At 35.5% G+C, this 15,471-nt stretch overlaps 1 protein-coding gene and 1 pseudogene across 3 annotated transcripts; both read right to left on the reverse strand.

The window, feature by feature from the left end:
* Positions 1 to 513: 513 nt before the first annotated feature.
* LOC147552584 (uncharacterized) lies at positions 514 to 7,339 on the reverse strand. Of its 2 annotated transcripts, XR_015236566.1 has the most exons (28): positions 6,785 to 7,315; positions 6,220 to 6,358; positions 6,038 to 6,109; positions 5,879 to 5,950; positions 5,706 to 5,777; positions 5,537 to 5,608; positions 5,148 to 5,219; positions 4,945 to 5,016; positions 4,785 to 4,856; positions 4,630 to 4,698; positions 4,410 to 4,481; positions 4,230 to 4,301; positions 4,085 to 4,156; positions 3,941 to 4,012; positions 3,774 to 3,845; positions 3,612 to 3,683; positions 3,452 to 3,523; positions 3,300 to 3,371; positions 3,154 to 3,225; positions 2,971 to 3,042; positions 2,808 to 2,879; positions 2,603 to 2,674; positions 2,429 to 2,502; positions 2,207 to 2,338; positions 1,762 to 2,100; positions 1,234 to 1,604; positions 612 to 1,134; positions 514 to 556 (listed from the first exon to the last, which is right to left on the reverse strand). XR_015236566.1 is itself a non-coding variant. In XM_086664816.1 (27 exons), the coding sequence occupies exons 1-27, from the start codon at positions 6,876 to 6,878 to the stop codon at positions 787 to 789; spliced, it is 2,934 nt and encodes a 977-aa protein (XP_086520942.1). In that variant the 5' UTR covers positions 6,879 to 7,339; the 3' UTR covers positions 514 to 786. The 2 variants fall into 2 exon arrangements, 1 of the variants encoding a protein (XP_086520942.1); XM_086664816.1 differs by having other exon boundaries at positions 514 to 1,134; positions 6,785 to 7,339.
* A 554-nt stretch (positions 7,340 to 7,893) lies between these two features.
* Positions 7,894 to 9,169, reverse strand: LOC147552585 (uncharacterized; annotated as a pseudogene). The gene is made up of 3 exons (XR_015237483.1): positions 9,140 to 9,169; positions 8,293 to 8,778; positions 7,894 to 8,211 (listed from the first exon to the last, which is right to left on the reverse strand). The product of XR_015237483.1 is annotated as an uncharacterized LOC147552585 (transcript).
* Positions 9,170 to 15,471: the final 6,302 nt, after the last annotated feature.

Below are 15,471 nucleotides of genomic sequence, written 5' to 3' on the forward strand. Positions count from 1 at the left end.
TCCTATTAAAAATAGATTTTTAACAAAAACTAAAAGAATCCAATATCTGGTTGGAGGGGAGTTGCTTGATATCCAGTGAACTAGTCTGTCTATAACCCATGACATTGGCTCAATGTGGTATAATTCAGTAGTTACCCTCAATCTAATAATTAGAACATAAATGACTAATGCTGCCCAATATTTGACCTGTATGTGCAGCTTCCAGAATCCATCTCAAAACTTTTCATGTAGGAGTAGGACCAACATTCCTATCATTTTGAGGTGGACCAACAACCCACTCATAATCCAACTACATGCAGTACCCAGCTTCCAGAATAACCCCATCATAATTCATAAATGCAACCACAAGAAAGAAACAAAAATCTAGTGGGATTCCTTACTAACATGACAAAACCATCCAACTCTTGTGATATTCTTTATGACAAAAATCATGACTTAACCCATCCATGGCATTAAAGACAAAGCAGTACATACACATATATATGTATTTAGAGAGAGGTATCTCAAGGCATTGATTGGATTTTACAATAAAACAAACCATTTAACATTACAAAATGTAACCATTTCATAACTCTACATGTTTTAATATGGATTCCAAAGTTCTTCAAAATTACTTCCCAACAAAAGAAGTTCAAACTTAAAGACAATAAAAATAACATAACCCTAAAATGCTATCTTTTCTGTTGAGAAAACAGCCCACTAGTAAACAAAATTTGGGCTCTTTTTTTTAACTCTATAGTCAGATTTTTTTACCTACTTAATCTTTAACTTAGGACTAACCACATTTCATAGAGTGTTGTTAGAAATTACTTCACCAAATCTAACAAACCATTGAGCATCAGATGAACTGTTGTTCTCTGCCTTACCTGGTTTTGGATTAGCTTCAGTGGTAGAGACTAATTGAGTATAGTTGATTGTCTTAGGAACCAGAGCAGACTTGGCAGGAGGAGCCGGAAGGAGAGAAACTAGTACACGAGCAACCTCGTGCATGGTTGGTCGTTCCGAGGGGTTTCTCTTTGTGCAGAGTAAAGCGAGTTGGAATGTCTTTCGAACGAGGTTTAAATCCATGCAAGTAACAGAGACTTCAGGATCAACTGCTTCCATAACTGTGTTGTCGTCTGCTTTTGACAATATCTGAAGTACAACAAACAACAAATTAGAAAGATGTTCAAATTTGAAAAGATCAAATCTAAGAATTGGATCATAAGCCCTAATGGTGATGTGAAAGCATACCAGTTGATGCAAGTTAGACTCATTGTCTACAGCTTTTTTCCCAGTAAGAAGCTCCAAGAGAACAACTCCAAAACTGTAGACATCAGACTTCTCATTGAGCCTAGAAGTCCGAGCATATTCAGGGTCTATATACCCAATTGTCCCCATTACATAAGTTGACGCATGGGTTTTAGAAGATGAAATGCATCTTGCTATACCGAAATCAGACAGATGAGCTTCAAAGTTATCATCCACGAGAATATTTGAAGACTTGATATCTCTGTGGATAATGCGAGGATTGCAGTCATGGTGAAGGTAAGCAAGTCCCTGAGCAGCTCCTACTGCTATCTTCAAACGTGCATCCCAGTCTAGCTTTACCTTCTTCAATGGTCCTGTTTAATTGTACATAAACAAGTCTATTAATATATTCTCGCCGTTAAGCTACAACAGTAGAGTTATAGCCAACATATATATGTATATATATAGAGATAGAGAGAGACAGAGACAGAGATAGAGAGAGACAGAGACAGAGAAAGAGAGTGGTCGAACCATGAAGAAGATCCCAGAGAGAGCCATTCTGCATGTACTCGTAGAAGAGGAGATTTCCATTGGGTGTGAGAGAATATCCATGTAAGCTAACAAGGTTTCGGTGTTTAATGCTTCCAATTGTTTCTAGCTCAGTTTCAAATTCTCTGACATTGTGTGGATGCTGAGTATAGAGACGCTTAATTGCAATAGGCTTGGAATTCTTAAGCACACACTTGTATACAGTGCTTGAGGCACCATAACCAATTATGTACTTCTCATTGAGATTCTCGGTAATGCTCATAATATCTTCATAAGAATGTATTGCCATATCCATGTGAAGAATTACCATCTTTGGGGGACCTGGTAACCACATTATTATAAGATTATAATAATAAGATTATAAGAATATGAACACCAAAGATGTAGAAAAATAAATTTCGATTTATCCCTCTGCAAGTAAGGCTACCTTGGAAAGAGTTGTTTGCCCCCTCCAAAAAGTGATTTGATTGATTGGATCGGTATATCGCAACTATAACCATCAATAATAGTGTGATGCAACCCAAGGATATTAAAATCAAAGCAGCTCTTGACATTAAACCTGAATAGAAACATTAGAGAGCTAACAATTAAAGATAATAATCAAGACCAAATATTCTTCTTTTGAAATAAAGTCAGTTCGAGTAGAAACCTTTAGATTCCCTAGCATATGTTCCGAAACATGATCCAAACCAATCCCCACATAATAAAGGGTTTCCTGTGAAGCTGCGCAATACAAACCATAGCACAATTAAAGACAATACATAAATGTATCACAAAACAGTAATCGTTAAATTTCAGCAAGTTATACATTTTCTTATGGTACCTGTCAGATGGAAACCTTGAGAAATTTTTCGATAGTGGTACATGCCCTGACAAGTTGTTATAAGAAAGATCCCTAATCCAGAAAAGCTATCAATCAGTTATCTTCGTAGCGAAGCAGAAACAAATGACAGGCTTAAGAGAACCAATATTTCGAAAAGTAACTTAAACTTGCTTGGAACTAGGATAAGGAACAGAAGAAAACTTACAAATTATCTAGGCTAAAACAGTTTGTCAGCTGAGATGGAATTTCCCCGTGAAGATCATTGTTTTTTAGAATCCTGCCAAAGTATAGGTAATGAGGAGAGCTTAAACATAGGCAGAGACAATACAACTCCATTTACCAAAAGAAACAAAAATTCTTTTCCTTACAAGGAATTTAAGTTCTGCAGTTGACCCAGCTCCTCGGGGATCTTACCGGAGAGATTGTTAAAGGATAAATCACTAAAAGAACAAAACTTATAGTTCAGATTTGAATCTTGGACGATGTTGAGATACAAGTAATACAACAAAAACAGGACAACAAAAAAAAAATCAAATGGCGGCATAACTCACAGTATTTGGATACTTCTGAGGTTTCCGAACTCTGCCGGCACAGATCCATCAAGATGATTCATGCTAAGGTTCCTACAGAAGATAATTGAAAATTTTCAAAATGCACAGAATCCTAAGCCGTGCGGAAAAGATAGAGCTTGGCTTACAATGTGAGGAGATGCTCCAGATCACCAACAGAAGCTGGTATGCTGCCAGAGAAATTATTGCTGGATAGATCCCTGGATGCAAGAAAAATCTTTAGAATGAGCTTAACAGTAGACATTCAGAGATATCACAAATTTTTAGCCATTCAACTTACAGAGTGTCGAGATTAATGATTCGACCCAACTCAAAAGGAATCCTGCCCCGAAAATCGTTTGAAGAAAAATTTCTGAAAACATCAAGAAAAAGATGGCAACATAAATCAGTACAGTCGGTACATTAAACCAGTATTAAAGTACAAAATAAAGAGTACTTACAGAAACGTTAGACTTCCTAAATTCTGGAATCCAGCTGGAATTGAACCACTCAGCTTGTTACCACAGACATTTCTGAAGATGGTTGGAAATGAAAAAGTTAGAAACTCCTTGGGCTCCAAACAAATTAAACAAGTTTCAATAAACAGGGGTCAAAAGACTCACAGTTGATTCAATGCTGTGCAAGAGCTTATATTATGGGGGATAGGGCCTTCAAGATGGTTGTTGGCAAGATTCCTGTTACAACAGATAGTAGAATTACCAAAAAAACTTCATTAAAAAAACAACAAATAAAAAATAATTGTGCAAAGGAATTAAGAGGCTACACTCACAACTCAAACAACTCTTCGAGCTTTCCAAGCTCTGGGGGAATCCTTCCAACCAGCTGGTTGTCATTCAGTTGCCTGTGATACGTGAAATGTATAAGAAACAACCGAAGGAAATGTTATCACCTTTCAGGATGAGAACATACTTACAAGTAGCTAAGTTTTGACATATTTCCTAGCTCTGGCGGAATTGGCCCAGTGAGTTTGTTACCATGCAGGTACCTAAGTAAAAGATAAAGATAAGTGAAGTATGTGGAAAGTTACACAAGAAAGAAAATTTATCTCTGCTACTCACAGTTTCCCAGTATAAGAGAGGTTGCCAAGTATGGGTGGAATCGGCCCGACGAGTTCATTCTCGCTCAAGTCTCTGGGGACAACAAGAAAAACCTATCAGATAAGAACACCAAATAGGACTACAGACTAGAAAGCAAACTCTGGAATCTAAAGCCACAAATACTATAATAACAATACGCACAGAACAGCAAGAGCTTGCATCAGGCCGATCACTTCCGGAATCTTTCCAGTTAGCCGATTTCCTTGAAGCGACCTGGTAAAATACTCGCATCAGTCAACAAGGGGAAATGACATGAAAGTACAAAACAGTGCAGCCTGTGATCAACTTCTAAAATGATATAATGGTCACTGAATATTAAATTTCAAAATTAGCTAAAGGACGAAAAAGTAAATTATCATACAGAGTAGCTACTTGAAGGAAACCAATATTGTAAGGAATTTCGCCAGAAATTTGATTGTAAGAGACATCCCTGAAAATTTAAATTTAAGATATATGATAAGAAACAAATATTAGCACAATGAAATTATCAAATATAGCAAGATGTAAGAAGCGCACAGAATTTCAAAACTTGTGCAGTTTCCAATGCTCTCAGGGATCACGCCACTAATGTTATTGCCTCTCACATCGCTGACATAAGATAATAGTTACATTAGACGAACAATGGAGAAATATTTTCCAGTAAAGCAGTAGCACGAGATGAGGAAATAATACTCACAAATACCACAGCCCGGTGAGTTGGCACATATCAGGCGACAATACACCGGTCAAGGAGTTGCCTCTCAAACCTCTGCATGACCGAGTAGCTTAAGTAAGAAATAAAGTTTATATTGGAAACTAGAAATCAAGTAGGTTTGATTAAGAGTATAAAAGACAAATTTATCAAATACAAAGAAAAATACGAAGATAAAAATTACTCACAGATATTGTAACACTTCATTCCAATAGATTAATCTGGGAATTTCCCCAGTTAGCTGGTTCTGGGCCAGATCCCTAGTAAGAATATACATATATGGAAAAAAAAAATCAGAAGACACTACAATGTTGCACACAAAGAAGCAATACTCTATGATAAAATGAGATCTTGTTTGATTAATAAAGCCAGAGGTGTAGGCAGTAGTTTGGGTGCATATTCGATGGACAAAACTAATGCTTTTTTTGTATCGTAGATTATACTCTACATAGACAAGTGTTGTCATTTGTTTCAAAATTCAACGGGATTCCAAACGGCACCAGGTAATGGAAAAAAATAAACTATAGTACAACATTTCAAAGCGTACAAACATCAAAAATTTAAAAGTAAAGCTTACAGAGTTTTCAGATTAGGAATTTGGGACAGTGTGGAGGGTATTGGACCCGTCAGTTGGTTGCTCTTCAATGACCTGCAGCAAGTAAGATCGACTCCCAAACTTAAACCAGATCCCTCACAATTTATAAAGCTAAGTAATCTACAAAAAGTATATAAAAGAAACAACTTACAGTTCTTCAAGTTGTTTCAGCTTAGATATTGAAAAGGGTATGTCTCCATATAAAGAATTTGCAGATAAATCCCTAGAGGAAGGAAACATCAATAACTTGAGAACCAGAAATTTTAGGTAACACACAAATAGAACTAAATAACTATAAATGAGAGGCAAGAGAGGAAAAATTACAGTGTCTTGAGAGCAACACAGTTGCCAATCTCATCTGGGATTTGACCAGTTAAGTGATTCCCTTTCAAATCTCTAAAACAAAAAATAAAAGAGCAATCAAGCACTGAAACAGAGCTCAATATTATATTATAACAAAAAAAACTGGAAAATAACACGAACATTGTTTGCAAGTTACTTAAATCTCCAATGGATGGAGAAATTTCCCCGCCAAGGTTCAAATTTGACAGATTTCTACACAAAAGCAACCAAATTAAATGTTAAACCACAATTTTATGATGAAGAAACCAAAACAAACCTACAGCAATGTTTGAAAAAATAAAGTCTGAATAAGGAAAACTTACAGAGAGATAACTGAGAGGCTATCATTGTCACAGTATACTCCTCGCCAAGAACAGTGATCATCGTTTCGCATATCGTCCCAGTCAAGGAGTACATTAGCAACATTACTAAATGAAGCTTTAATTGATTTAAGAGCTTGTCCTGTTAAACAATTATCAGAAAAAACCCTAACTATAGCGAAATGGAGCTGATAATCTAATGTTAAACTGATATTTGTTAATTAAGCAATAACTTGAGATGAACAAACGAATATTCAAGTAAAATCCGTGCTAATCAATTTCTGTTTCTAAAAATTGCTACCTCTATTTCAAGAAGAATCAAAAAAAACTTCCTAATAAACAACTTGGATTTATCATTTTGTAGAAGACTAACCGATACAAACTTGATCAAAGAAATTACTAAACACTAACTTGAAAACATTTTGGTCTTGATGAACTTCCAAAAATGAAGCCTAAGAATCTTACCTAAAACAGAAAAAACTGGAAAAATAGAGAAAAGAGAAAGCTAGAAATACAGAGAAAGCTAGAAACAAAGCTAGAAAAAAGAAAGAAAAGATCAAAAATAAACCTTCATCGTTGAGTGGAGTGACAACTGGCAGCAGCATCATCTTTACTGTCACTACTAAAAGCAGAAAAACCGGCATCTTCATCTTCATCTTCATCTGAAGTAAGAACAATGTTGCTTCCTTTATCACCGAAAAACAACAAAATGTAGAACTGAAGCGAGAAGAAGTAATCAAGGAAGTGAGAAAAACAACAAGGAAGAAAGTCTAGTTCATAGTAGTAGTAGTAGTAGAAATCCAGGAGGAAGAAGAAATCATTCTAGTGAAATAAAGAACTTGTTGATTTCCATCACTCATATCAGTGTGATTTTCTGTACAGTTTTAGAGAGAAAAAGTTTTAGTGAGAGAAAGTGTTAAGAGAGAGAGAGAGATGGAACAGGCTTTTGGCGTGAACTGTTAAGAAAGAGAGAGAACGAGGAGTGTAAATAAGAGAGAGAAAGAAAAGATAAGAGAGTAAACGGCGGTGAAGCGACGTTAGTTAGTAAAAAGGTAGAGAGGGAAAGAAACAAACGGAGCCGTCGCCCGTATTCCCGTTAAATCCATATGAGTTGAGTTGTGATAAAACCAGACAAAAATAGTGAACCCAAATCTTTAGACAGAAAGTAAACAGAGAATATCCTTAATTTGCTTCTTCACCCTAATGATATGGCAGGTGAACGAAACCCAACTACTACTTGAGAAATTCTTATGTATAAGTGCAAAACCAATTTTTGGAGCCCCTGAATTTCGGGAGTCCTGGGACGTTTCTCAATTCCGACATCAAGCTTCCAACAAGGATCCCAAATTCAAAATACTCAATTGTTATAATTAAAATTCATTAAAGTTTAATAAATGATTAAAATTCATACATAATTAAAACAACTAAAATATATCTACGTTCGCCTTTACCCAATTTGAGACTAATATCTTGTGAATTGCAAGTTGTTCGGATTCGTGATTAAAGTATCTTTGTTCATCAAGCCTATCCCCATTTGCATCTGTTGAACGTTGTTGGTATCTATTTGGACGACTAATTCTTTTTGTTTCCCGACTAATTCTTTTTGTTTCACGTCTAATTCTTTGTGTTTGACGTATATTTGTTTGTCTTGAAGAGGTAGACTTTCTTTTTGCGCATTCATGTCGTCATTGAAAGAAGTTTACCTCTAGTCTCGTGATTCGCATTTCTCTCTTTCCAAAACTCAATCGTTGCAGAACTTTCACTACTTTTGGATTTATCTCTAGCCTCCTTGCTTACTTTTCTTCCAAGTGGTCTTTGTTGGATTGTAGAGCGAGACCCTTCGTCTTGGTCCAAAGAAGTTTTTCTTGTGCTTGACGAAGATTGAGGTAAGTTTGATGACCATTTGGGATAGTCTTTCAAAATTTTATAACAATGTCCGAACTTAAGATCTTTGTTGTCATTGTTTCGTTTAAACAATTCTTTTGCGAACTTCAACTGCAAAAATAATTTTTTTAATTTCAAATATGTTGTCCAAAATAAATCATAATGTTATCAAAATGTAATAAGAGTAATTACCCGATCATCATCATTTTCTTCGCTTTTTGAGTTCTTTTGCAACAATGACAAATACCCACAAAACTTCGCGCATTGTTTGTTAATGTCGCTCCAACGACATTTAAGATCCTTTGGTACACGTTGATTTGTACGCTCGTTGAAATGTTCGGCAATCTTGTTCCAAAAGGTACCCGCTCTTTGATCATTGCAAATAATCGCATCGGTTGCAATATGTAATTAAGCATTAACGAGTACATTATCATCTACATTAGTATAACGCTTAGCAGAAACAGACGACGTTGGCGTTTCATTACAATCAAAAGTTTCTTCAACCCCATCATTCGATAAATTAACTTCATCATAATTAATATCGAAGTTTAACAATTCTACATAGCTAGCATTATTGAAATTGGAATCTGGACTATCAATTGAAGAAAGAAAAATGAATTGAGGAAGAGAAATTGTTAGAGAGAGAGAGAGATTGCAAGAAATTGAGAGAGAGAGATTCTAAAAAATGAATGAAAAAAAAGAGGTGAGGGAGTATTGGGGTTGATCCCCTTTAATAGGGGATCCACTCCAATACTACTATTAGAAACTCCTAACTGTTGGATTTTGGGATTGGAAACCCCCCAGCCCGAGCTCTCAAATGGGAGCTCGAGAGCATGGGGCTCCCAACCCCACCAGGAGCCCAGCCACGGTGCTCCCGGGTTGGAAGCTGGGGCTCCTAATTTTGGATTGGGAGTCCAGTCCCACCCATATTGGTTATGCCCTAAGATCTTCATTCTCCCCTAGGTACAAAACTCTTTTATGCATTACTAGGACACTCGGCTTCGGATTTTGGATCCTCGTATTTTTTTTTATGCATTACTAGAACCCTCGTATTTGCGATCCATAACATGATTATAAGTTCTGATCTTTTATTTCATCAAAATCAAATAAAAACATCTTAATTACCATTGTAGTGGATGTCTATAGACTATTACGTATAGGTAATAGGTTTGACATAAATATCTAAATCAAAAAAATGCAGTTTTCACATTACAATATGCCTCTTCAGAATTACAGATATCGACGGCGCTTTTGGTGAGAGGTTGTAGGACTGTGCCTCGATCCCAGTCACTAGGTTGTATTTGGAACACCACTTCTTCATGGGGTGTGTGGGTTACAATCACCCCATTATATGTTAGTTGATAATAATCAAGGTCGTTTCCTTTTCTGTATTGTTTAAGAGTAGTTTGTTATTTGACCTTGACCCTACAAACATGTTCGTAGAGAGAGAACTATATAACAAAGTAAGGGGTCATCTTCTTTAGACACACAATATTGAGAACAAATGGATATTCCTCGAGATCATTAATTGAATCCAATGACTAGCTTTGTGACATGAAAACATGATGAAACTTTGGCTCTATACCTAGGTAAGATACTATTGTGTAATAGTAGTATAAGAAAAAAAATGGGGTATTTAACAATACCCCCTCATCCCTAATGTCCAATTAGGGATGCCCCCTTTTTTAATTGGATATTAGGGATGCCCCCTTTTTTACACTTAAAAGTACTTAATTACCCTTATCTTCATTTGTTTTCTTCAATTTCTTATATATCTTTGGTGTTATGCTTACCAACAAGTTTTTGTTTCTCATATTTATTTTTCTCTTATCCATCTTTTTCTAATTTCCCAACAACATTTATCGAAAATTTAAAATTGATAAATCACAACAATTCGAAATAAAAATCGTAAATTGTAATAAAAATTTTTTAACTTACTAATTTTTTAATGTATACGAGTTATAATTAATAAAAAGAACGATAGATATCAAGAAGTCTTCTTCAAATTAGTTACATATATCAATTTTAACGTTAAATGAAAAAACAAATGTGAAGTTAAATTTTTTTCTTAAAATTTACAATTTTTATTTCGAATTGGTTTAATTTATTAATTTTAATTTTTCGATAAATGTTGTTTGTAAAATAAAAAGATGGATAAAAGAAAAAAAAACTATGAGAAACGAAAATAAGTTGGCAAAGATAACATCAAAGAGGTATAAGAAATTGAAGAAAAAAAAAAAATAATAAAGATAAGGGTAATTTTGTACTTTTAAGTGCAAAAAAGGGGGCATCCTAATATCTAATTAAAAAAGGGGCATCCCTAATTAGACATTAGGGATGAAGGGGTATCGCTAAATACCCAAAAAGAATTAGTCCCTAAGATAGAAAGCTAGAGAGAGAGAGAGAGGGTAGAGTGCTAAACTGTTAATTGGTGGGGTTCAGAGAACAGAGGTGGTGACAGCAGAAGCAGTAAGAGAAGCAGTAAATGTCAGCTGCTGCATAAAAAAGGTAGGTCAAGGTACATAATATCAGACAGAGAAAGAGAGATAGGTAGTCGGATAAAGGCATAAACCCTTGTTAAAAGAGTACATTTTCTCTCTCTACAAAATTAAAATAAAATAAACACTTTTACACAATTTTGGTTTTTGTAGAGGATATGAGCAGGTAATATGTTACGCCGCTTTCATGTTTCCTTGGGGAAATCAACAGTTACCCAGAAATATTCATTATCTGATTCTCTCTTTCCTTCTTTCTTCTTCTTCTCCCATTCTTTTAATGAATATTAAATTGCCTTCTGATATTTGCAGGTCTAGGCAGCAGCATTTCATGACTTTAGGAATAATTTATGTGGAGTATTAACTTTCCTAATCCAAAAGCTACATTAATTACTCTTGTAATATACAATTTTGTGTGTCAACTAATAGAATTTGCAGTAAGCAATAATGGGATTTGAGAAAAAATGAGTTACAATATTTCCTTAGGGTAACTTACAACTACAAAAGAGATACTAAAAGAAATTTGTGACAACGAAGAGAATTTTGGGCAATCACGAATCCAGAATCCCACAACCATTATGATGACCATTGGGTTATGCAACCTTTTTTACATTCTAAAGAGCGACGGACCTTGGTGGAAACATGTTAGAGTCGGGAGCAGTTTACAAGAACAACAAAAGCGACTACAGAAGGCAGGGACGGAACTAGGAGTAGAAATCAAGGGGGGCCACCCAAAAACCTTATAAAAATTGAAAAAATCTAAGCCTACCAATGCTCGAACTCGAGTCTCTCACGTCCACCACTCCCACCTCTCCCATCTCAACCACGCTACATATGTGTCATAAGATTGACTTGAACGTTATTTATGTGATAAACCAAAGGGCAATCAACAATTCTAAATCAATTTGCATCAAGTCAAGGGGGGACATGGCCTGCATGTAGATCCGTCCCTGACAGAAGGTGAAGTTAATAAAACAAGTTATACTAAAGGACTCGGAAGTGACCAATGATTTATTTCATGCGATGGATCGAAACAATTACAGAGAATCATAAGAAACGATACTTTGAAGCACAAAGCTATGAAAAACAAGGTACCACGAAAATGTAAGGGTAAAGCATTTCATTTTTCAACTACAAGTTATTTTGGTCGAGCCATGTCCGCACTTAATAAGACGAGGTGTTGCAATAAATGAAAAAGAAAATCGTAGACCCTTGTCTAAAAAATTTAACTACATTGTGTGTTTTATCGAATAATCTAAAGAAAACTATCAATGCTAAACTACAAAACTCACTGACGAATAAAAAGGAGTAGAGCAAAACTATAAAAGATATATTTGAGAATAAACTTAAAGGCTTGGAGGCCGAGAATGCCAGAGAAACATGTTTTGAGGAAAAGGGCGTCAAACATTCGACAAGGCTACTATTGAATGCTACAAATATCACAGACTTTGACATTTCCAGTATGAATATTTTACATGGGACAAGGAGACAAAATATGCATAATTTAATAAGAACGAAATACTTCTAATATCACACGTGAAGTCGGAGGAGACTAGAGGAGCAAATGACTGATTTTTGTATTTAGGTTGCTCTAATCACATGTGTGGAGATGTGTCAAATGTTCGATGAGTTGACTGAAGTGTGTTGTGATCACTCTGTAAGGCCGGGAACAATACAAACATGAATTTTGCGGGAAAGGGGAACATAAAGTTGTTTTCGGATGGAATGAATTTTGTTATCACTTAAAGTAAACGTATGGTTCGTAGTTAAAAAAAAGCTTGTTGAGCATGGAGCAATTAAAGGTGAAAGATGAATTCTTTTATCACTTAAAGTAAACGTATAGTTCGTAGTTAAAAAGAACTTGTCGAGCATAGGGCAATTAAAGGTGAAAGATAAATTATGTCATCACTTAAAGTAAACGTATGGTTTGTAGCTAAAAAGAACTTGTCAAGCATAGGACAATTAAAGGTGAAAGGCTTAACCATCTCGGTCAAGGGAAGGAGGTTGTGCCAGTGTTACGTGTGAAACTATTAAATTGTTCCACACTAGGCATGCCATTTTACTAAAACTCAAGAATTATCTCCTTCGCTGAAGGGAGATGGTTGTGTGATTCATCTAATTCCGGCACAAACTCCTCCACCACCTCCTTTACCGCAAGGCACCGTAAGAATAGGTGGTCATCGCTACCCAACTCCTTGAAATCTTTCGATAAAGCATCCTGCTATGCTTCAAACGGTGATTCCATTCTTCAATACTCTCTACGTGAATTTTTTGTTTTTTATGTAAAATTATAATTTTTCTAAAATCGAGATCATTTCAAAATGTGTGGGTGGTCATCAGCTCGTTTACGGTCACATTCCCCCTCATAAAATGACTTAGCCGAGAACTTTTCCGATTTCACCGAGATTTGTATATAGTCAGTCATTTATAGGATAACACCACAACCAGATCTGATAACTTCCATCGTCCTCCTATCAAATGATAGGTGGAAATAACGGTTTTTTCTATTTATTAAGACCTTCCACCTCAAATCACTTACTCGATACATGTGGCTTGGCACTAGACTAATTTAGACCGGTCTGAAATATAAGGCATATTAAGTATCTAATAATCTTGATCCCACTTCCATCTCCCTACCCAACAACATATTTTGATATTTGTGCTTTAACATACTCAAAACTAGTCCATACTGTCGAGGAGTTTGACTTTATCCTTCTGCTCATAAACTATCGTAATTGAAATATTTGCCTTTTAAGAGTTTCATCCAAACATTTGTAGGTTTAGTTAGAAATCCCCGCACCATTTTGCCACTAACAACAATATTGAGTGACCTCACCCCAAAGACACCCTTCATCTCTCAGTTTACACACTTCCTTCTAATTTATCAGAATTCAGACGTAAGTTATGTTTTTTTTGTGTTTTCATGTCCTACCGGCTTTTGAATGGGATGAGACATGAACACACTTCAAATCATTTTTATTTATTTTTCCAAATCACAATTTCAAATTCCTACCAACAAAAAAAAGTTATAATCTTAAATTTAAACAAAAAAACAAAGAAAATACTCCCCTAAAAATTTCAAATTCCTACCAATAAAAAATTCTATTATTGACCAATCTTTGACCATGATGGTAAGGAGTGATTTGTTACTAATAATAATGCCAAAAGAAAAACATATCCACAGATATCTTCAAACCCTAAAAAAAGAGAGGAGCCATAAATGGAAGTACGGATTACTTGTGAATCTTCTTTATGATTTGCAGTGTTGGAACCAATCGCAGAGAATTGCTTCCAATAAGCGTGATAAGACAAACATTTTCGTTCCCAACAACATCTACTTTTTTTTTTATTCCAAAACTACCCCTTCCCTCCCTGCTCCAGTACTCCCCTACCCTATGGAAAACCTATCTTCATCCACTGTCAACGTCTCAACTACACAAAACAACATCCACCCGATGACCTCTCACTGTTGGGAAACTATGCACCGTGTCCCGCAAATGTTGGTGCCCTTATCCTGTGTCTTAGATGACCATTTGATCTTCTTTTATTTGTTTATAGTATTTTTTTTTTGAATTTGACTACAGTAGTCATTACAACGACACTGATACATTAAAGATTTGATAAACACGATAGCTATATAATTCAAGCTGACAGATCTATAACCCAACTAAATATGACCTAAACCCCAACTAAAATACGGCCTAAATCCAACAACAATATTTTAAAGTTTATGTCAACATTATCAACTACTTATTTATTGATTAGTAAGATTTACCAGTACTAGTTAATTTGTTTCGTAGTTCATTTTGTGTACAAAATTCATTCAAAGAAAAATGCAAATCAACCCTTGAGTTTGATATTTTAACTCTTAAAAGAGATTATTTTTCATGGTAATGTATTTCAAGCACAATAATTTTCTTGACTATATATTTTTGTCAATTATTTTTTTTTAAATCTGAATGACTCAAACTGAAGATATTTCGTATAAATTGTCTAGCGAATTTTGAAGCGACCAATGAGGAAAGAGTGTGACTCTAAATAAAGACTTACCGTGTAAAAGGATTTTTTATGGGGGGTGTGTGTGTGTGTGGAGGGACTTGAATCCTTACACTTTCTAAAGTCGAACGATTTGTGGGTGCTTCTAAAGACACCAGGGCAAATGGTTGTAAGCGGGCGACTCTATAAGCACCGACCCCAACAACTATTTTATCTATAAGCACCGGACCAATCTGTAAGCACCGGGCAACCTTAACTTAACCCTAACCATCTGTCCATTTCCCTCTCAGGAAACCAACCCGACCAAACTTTCGTTTTCTCTCTCAAAACTTATTCCTAAGAACCAAACCTCTCCTCGTCTCTCTCTAACTTTCTTCCTAAGATCCGAGACCTAAGAGTCCAAACAATTAGTTGATCCGGGACCTAAGAGGTCCAAAAGATCAGCTTATCTGGGACTTAAGAGGCCCAAACAGATCAGCTGATTCGGGACCTCAGAGGTCCAAACAAATCAACTGGTCTGGGACGTAAGAAGACCAAACGGATAAGTTGATCCGGGATCTAAGAGGTCGAAACAGATCAGTTGATCCGTTATATTGTGTTAGGTCCCAGTATGTAGCCCATATTCATATTTGTTTTGCACCAAAATGTATATTACGTATAACGTATTCAAATATTAAATAACGGTTGGTTCATCTCATTTTGCAGTTTGCTTTTGTAATTTTGAAACTAGTTAGAAGAAATTTTAGTTATACAAATAATATCTGTTGACAGTTTTATATTTATTGTATCAATGAAATCACTGTCTATTTTTTTTAATCTCTCGTTGAGAAGATCATAGAAATTTTAAAAACAACCCAAATTACTGTTGTCGGCACCCTTC

This window comes from Eschscholzia californica, unplaced genomic scaffold (genome assembly GCF_041429995.1).
Source record: "Eschscholzia californica isolate CP2 unplaced genomic scaffold, dmEscCali1.0.p SCAF_3, whole genome shotgun sequence".
Classification (NCBI taxonomy): domain Eukaryota; kingdom Viridiplantae; phylum Streptophyta; class Magnoliopsida; order Ranunculales; family Papaveraceae; genus Eschscholzia; species Eschscholzia californica.

Coding starts and splice junctions, on each gene's coding strand:
- LOC147552584 (XM_086664816.1), bottom strand. CDS start 6,878: ATGAAGATGAAGATGAAGATGCCGGTTTTTCTGCTTTTAGTAGTGACA. Junction 3,684..3,773: donor TGCACAGCATTGAATCAACT/GTGAGTCTTTTG, acceptor AACCATCTTCAG/AAATGTCTGTGGTAACAAGC. Junction 2,101..2,206: donor GGCAAACAACTCTTTCCAAG/GTAGCCTTACTT, acceptor TGTGGTTACCAG/GTCCCCCAAAGATGGTAATT.